This window comes from Citrus sinensis, chromosome 4, assembly GCF_022201045.2.
Source record: "Citrus sinensis cultivar Valencia sweet orange chromosome 4, DVS_A1.0, whole genome shotgun sequence".
Lineage (NCBI taxonomy): Eukaryota > Viridiplantae > Streptophyta > Magnoliopsida > Sapindales > Rutaceae > Citrus > Citrus sinensis.
In genome coordinates, this window is record NC_068559.1 from 28022372 (window position 1) to 28028221 (window position 5850).

Consider the following 5850-nt stretch of genomic DNA (forward strand, 5'->3'; position numbering starts at 1 on the left):
TATATAAGCTTTTGTTATACATTCATGGTTACAAAACTCGGGCATATCTTATCACTGCTTTATTTTATTTTTTGTTTTCAGAAAAAAAAAAATCATATTTAATTAAGTAATACTCCTATGCACGGCTACACCCATCTTAATCTTTTTGGTCGGCCAGATTTTTTTTAAAAAAATAAAATCTATTAAAAAAAAAATTTGTTAACGGAAAGTTAAACGCTTTCTTTCATTACATAAGCAACTTTGCAACTGCTATCATCACCATATTTTGTAACGAGTCGAATTCTTAAAATTTTTTTATAAAAAAGTAAGTGTTTTTCTTTAGAATGAACCACGTTATTTTTTTAATCTTCTTATTTTTAGCTCTCATTTCATCGATAAATCTATAATTTGGGGTTGACTTGAGGATGGGGAAGTGTTTGATTTCCTTTTAAATCGAGACAAAGATCTCATCCGAGATGATTGAGATGTTGCCAAAATAATTATTTCAAATGTGTTAGACCGATAATGAGGATTCGGTATCTAATATATGAATAATTTTTATGTAAAACTAATATTGTATCATTTAGTATGGGCATTATCTATGTAAAAAGTCCTTAAAATTTGACAATATGATAATATCAATTATCAAACTATGAGGTATGAGGTATGGTAATCTTGAGATATCGTACTCACAGTCTCACATCCAAGATATCAAAGTATTTACACTTTTTACCATAAAATTGTCTATTATAAATTTTAAAGCAAAAGTGTGAGGTGGTTTTTGGAAATTATAGGAAAAGGAATGAATTTCTTAAAAAATCAGTTAAAAAAAAAATCAAAATACATAAATAAGCAGGTGATATTTCTACCCCATAATTTTTGTGAACCCACTCCTAATAAATAATTAGAATTATTGTACCTCATTTTTTCTTAAACCAACATGTCAGTAGAAAGTCAAAACCTAATAGGATAATAAGTATAATACCTAATTCTGTGAAGAATTCCTCGAGTGTCACGTATTTGGACACTCCAAATACAACATGAACTCTACAAGTCACCTCTATAAAAAACGTTCCTACCCATCTGTATTATTAAATACCTAAGAGCTCACATTATTGGAACAATTTAGTCATTTTGTATTATTAAGATAAAATAATCATATAAAATATATCTTAAGGCAACTTTAATAGTTGAATATGCCTAAGTAAAAAATTATAAGAAGAATTTAATTGATTAATTGTCAATTTTTTAAATTAATTTTTATATTTTAAAAATAATAAAAAATTATTATAATATTTTATAAAAATTAGGTAAATTTACAAAAATAATGGGTGAAAATATCTCACCTTATAAATAAAATCAATGGGGACTCGATGCATAAGAGAAAAAGATACGATCGAGGTTTATTATATAGAAATTCTATAATACATTAAAAATATTATATGAGTTATATAATAAATAAATAAGTAATTTATTGAAGAATTCCTCCTTTATCTTTGCCAATAAATTGAGACACGGTGTCATCGAGAAGATAGGTATCTCTCACTAATTCAACCAAGCGCAGGCCACTAGATTTAGATTCCTTATTTGAGTTGTGTTTCCTCTTTTACCCGTCAGTAAGAGCGCCAAGCAGATGGCAATTGCTCATTCATATTTATTACGTGGCGAGATGCTATTGATTGATTATGAATGGCTTGGATTTTGTCAGAAGAACTTTTCACTTCGCTTTTTGCAGGTGGGGCCATGCAGGAATATGGTGCTGACATGGCAGGGAGCAAGTATCAACTCCTTGCAAGCTGTACAAGGGAGCCAGGTGGGCCTATTGCCACGTGCTTATGTGGTAAGTGGGCTTTTTGATTGGTTGCCGGGAGAGCATTACAGAATCGGCGAAAAAGGCAAGCACGCTGTTTTTGCCGAGGACAAACACATTTTGTTTTCTTTTTTTTATTTTTTTTATTCATTTGCCGAGTCATTGTTTTCTAATATGTTGAAAATGAAAACAAAAAAACAAATTGTCCTCGTTACCGTTAACATTTAATTTGCACGAAACTTAAAACGAGTAAAGATTTATGCCAAAGTTGTTAATTTAATATGCCAATTATTTTTTTTCCTTTACTCGCTTGATTGAATAGTTGATTATCCGAGATGGAATCTTAAAAAAAGATAATTAATTTAAACATTTCTCACCCCTTAATTTTTAATATAAAAAATGATAATGCTTAAAAAAATAACCAAAGAATACATAATAATTAGTGAGACATAATTTTCACAAGATTTTTCTTATTTATATAAATATGTGTCTTAACTACACATGTGCTCGTAATCAAAGGCAGAGCATAAAAAAAGTTCTTTAAAATTCTTAAAATTTCATTTTTATTATAGAATTTTAACTTTTTTCTCAAGTATGTTCCTGAATTAAATTCTACTAAAATAATTTAAATGTTCTTACAATTAATTACTATAGCATTGGAACCTTTAAAATACAATTGGAGTTAATGACCAATTTTATTTAAATATGTTTATAATATATTTTGTTTAAAGCGAAGTTCATGAAGTTGTATTATTTGATATATGTTTTTTTTTAATTTATATACACTGATATTCACCAATTATAAATAAATAATAAATGTAAAATCTAGTCCAAACAAAGATTTTGAGTCTATAAAAAATTCCAAATTTCTTAATTCATAAAAAAAGTTTGCACAAAATAATCAAAGTAATTTAATTAAAGTGATTAAAAGGTTAGAGAGAGAGAGAGAGAGAGAGAGAGAGAGAGAGAGAAGATGAAGTAAAAATAGGAAGTTATAGATAGAACGAGTAATTGAAGAAGGAAGGCGACTAAGGAAGGCGAGTAATTGAGGAAAATGATAGAAACGAGAGTAAGAGCGCGAGAGGTGATGACATGGCAAGAAAAAGTAAGGACGGGGCCAGGGACAACAGAGCACTATCTTTATCTATCTACATAGCAAAGGCAAAATGGGGGAATCAAGACAGCGTGAAAGATCTCAAAGGCCACAAGAACTTGTGGCTCAGAATGTTTTCACCATCGCTGACGTGGCATTCCCCTCCTCTTTAAACTCCCCCATGCCACCATTTTCAATTTTTCACCCCCTCTCCCCTCTCGATCTCCCTCGTCTGCTACAAATTAAAAGAAGAAGAAAAAAAAAGAAAAACTTTCTGCAACCAACAGACATAGATTGCTTAATTGTATTAGAATGTCAGAGGTGAAAGACTCCGCAATAAAGCTGTTTGGTCAGATGATTCCATTGTCTTTACTCAAGTTTCAGCAGCAGCAAGGGCCAGAGACGTTGGCTAATGATCACTCTGCTTCTGATGATGATCATCATCAGGAGGCCTGTTGTGATCGAAACCCCGAAACTGCTTTACGTGAGGAGAGCTCTAACAAACAGCAGCAGCAGCAACAACAACAACAACAACGGGACGACAAGGTATGTACATAAACTGATGTGTATTTGTAGCATTGAATGACCCCTTTGAATTTTGCAAGTCTATTTTGTTAGTGGGTTGTTTTTAGCTTCTCGTGATATCACGTGGTGACAGGGTTTTGTGCTTGGTGATTTTAGTTTTACCAATCAAACAGTCTTTAGTTACATAATTGTCTAAAAGGAATTGATTCACTGTGTTAAAGCTTTAGGTCAGCCTAATCAGACATAAACTCTTTACACAAGTAAATGGGAGAAAAAGTTAAGTTAAAAGGAAAAGAAAGGAGCCTGATATTCTACACTTTCTTAAGTCTTAACTGTAATTAGGATTCAAAAATTCAATACCTTCTGATGAACTCCATGTCAATTTATTCATTTATTTATTTTCTCTCTGATAATGACAAAAATATGTATAGCGTGTGTATAATTTTCTTATCAGAGAATAAATAAATTAAAATTTATAATTTGCAAAAATATGAATACACTTTTTCAAAAATTTATTCTTCCATGATTCTCTGATTAAATTCTCTGTCTCTAAGGACATGAAAAGAAATCAAGTGTAATAAGGCCAATATAGTGGCTTTTGTCTATAACATTTCAGCTATAAAATGTTTGGAATATGTACTAAATCACCAATAAGTTTCTTAAGTTCCATGATTGAAGAGGACTTATATTAGATGTTCACTTATTACTTTGATACTAATAGTTTTTCTAATTGGAACTTTTGATGACAATTTCAGGAACATTCAGGGCAACAAATTATAGAGGATGAACATGAAGATGTCACCTCCAAACAAAAAGATCCTATAACATCATCAGGCAATAGCGATAACCCAAAAACTCTCTCTGTTGACAGAGAAACTCGGTCGCTGAAGAGCTCCAAGAATGGAGAACAAAGTGAGACAAGTAATTCGCAAGAAAAGACTTTGAAGAAACCAGACAAGATACTTCCATGTCCTCGGTGTAACAGCATGGACACCAAATTCTGTTACTACAACAACTACAATGTCAACCAGCCCCGGCATTTCTGCAAAAACTGTCAAAGATACTGGACTGCTGGAGGAACCATGAGGAATGTTCCTGTAGGTGCTGGTCGCCGCAAGAACAAGAGCTCTTCTGCTTCCAATTATCGGCAGATTATGATCTCGGAAGCTCTACGTACATTTCAGGCCAATGCTTCAGGTGGAGTCCATAAACCTTATTCGGGAAACAATGGCACTATTCTTACCTTTGGCTCTGATTCTCCACTTCATGAATCTGTAGCTTCTGTACCGAACCTTTCAGACAAGTCCCAGAATTGTCTAAGAAATGGATTTCATAGATCTGAACAAAAAATTCTTGTATCCGGAACGGATAATGGGTCATCAATAACAGCTTCAAGTTCATTAGAAAAAGGGGGCAATTGTACTTCACAAGATATAAGGACCAAGAATTATCGAGGTTCTGTGCCTCAAGTACCATACTTCCCAGGACCTCCTTGGCCTCATCATTGGAACACTCCAATGCCTCCACCAGGTTTCTACCCTTCGGGATTTCCAGTCTCATTCTACCCCGAAACTACTTATTGGGGTTGTGCCGTTCCTGGCTATTGCAATATGCCATGTGTACCACCAAATGCTTCATTGCAAAGCCAATTTGTCCCGAAAACTCTTTCTACTCCAACCTTAGGGAAACATTCCAGAGATGGTGACATCATTACTCCAGCCAGTACGGAAAAAGAAGAACCATCAACAGGGAGCAGGAATTCAGAAAGATGTGTCTTGGTTCCAAAAACTCTGAGGATTGATGATCCCAGTGAAGCTGCTAAAAGCTCTATATGGGCAACACTTGGGATTAAAAATGAAAAGACCACCTCTGCAGGGGAATGTCTCTTTAAGGGCTTTCAATCAAAGAGTGATCACAGAAATTATATTGCTGAAACATCCGAGGTGCTGCAGGCCAATCCTGCAGCCTTGTCCCGGTCACTCAATTTCCACGAGAGACATAACTAAAAGCTTGAGACCGGGTGGTGAAATATCTACTATTGCTTGCCATAGATGGCATGGACTTGACATCTCTGATGCTTCTCACTGCTGACAAACTTGTATCGAATTTACTCTTTACTGTTACTTCACTAACCAAGCTCAATGCACGATTTTGGTCGCGAAGCAATCCATGATCCCGACATAAAGGAAGAGAAGGGAAGTGTTCATATGTGATCTTTACCTTTGAAGTGAGAGTAAAACAGATATTTTTTTGCTCGGACTTGTTGAGCAAGTATATATGTACGTGCATATATGTGTATGTGAGATTGTAAGATATATTTATATAGGTCAAAACAAGATAGATTCTTGTAAGCAACAAATTAATTTGCTGTATAATAAACCATAATCAGGAGCTTTTTGCCTGGAGCTCTCAATGAGTAAATTGGAATTGGATGTTTGCTGAA

The 5850-nt window shown here is 33.7% G+C and overlaps 1 protein-coding gene across 1 annotated transcript; it reads left to right on the plus strand.

Annotated features, from left to right (window-relative positions):
• The first annotated feature begins 2798 nt into the window (after nt 1-2798).
• Nucleotides 2799-5850, plus strand: LOC102612184 (cyclic dof factor 3-like). The gene is made up of 2 exons (XM_006483075.4): nt 2799-3428; nt 4163-5850. The coding sequence occupies exons 1-2, from the start codon at nt 3195-3197 to the stop codon at nt 5411-5413; spliced, it is 1485 nt and encodes a 494-aa protein (XP_006483138.1). The 5' UTR covers nt 2799-3194; the 3' UTR covers nt 5414-5850.

What these genes read in the sequence shown, in the direction of transcription:
- LOC102612184 (XM_006483075.4), top strand. Translation starts at nt 3,195, where the DNA reads ATGTCAGAGGTGAAAGACTCCGCAATAAAGCTGTTTGGTCAGATGATT. An exon ending in AACAACAACGGGACGACAAG is followed by an intron (nt 3,429 to 4,162) that starts GTATGTACATAA and finishes TGACAATTTCAG; the next exon opens with GAACATTCAGGGCAACAAAT.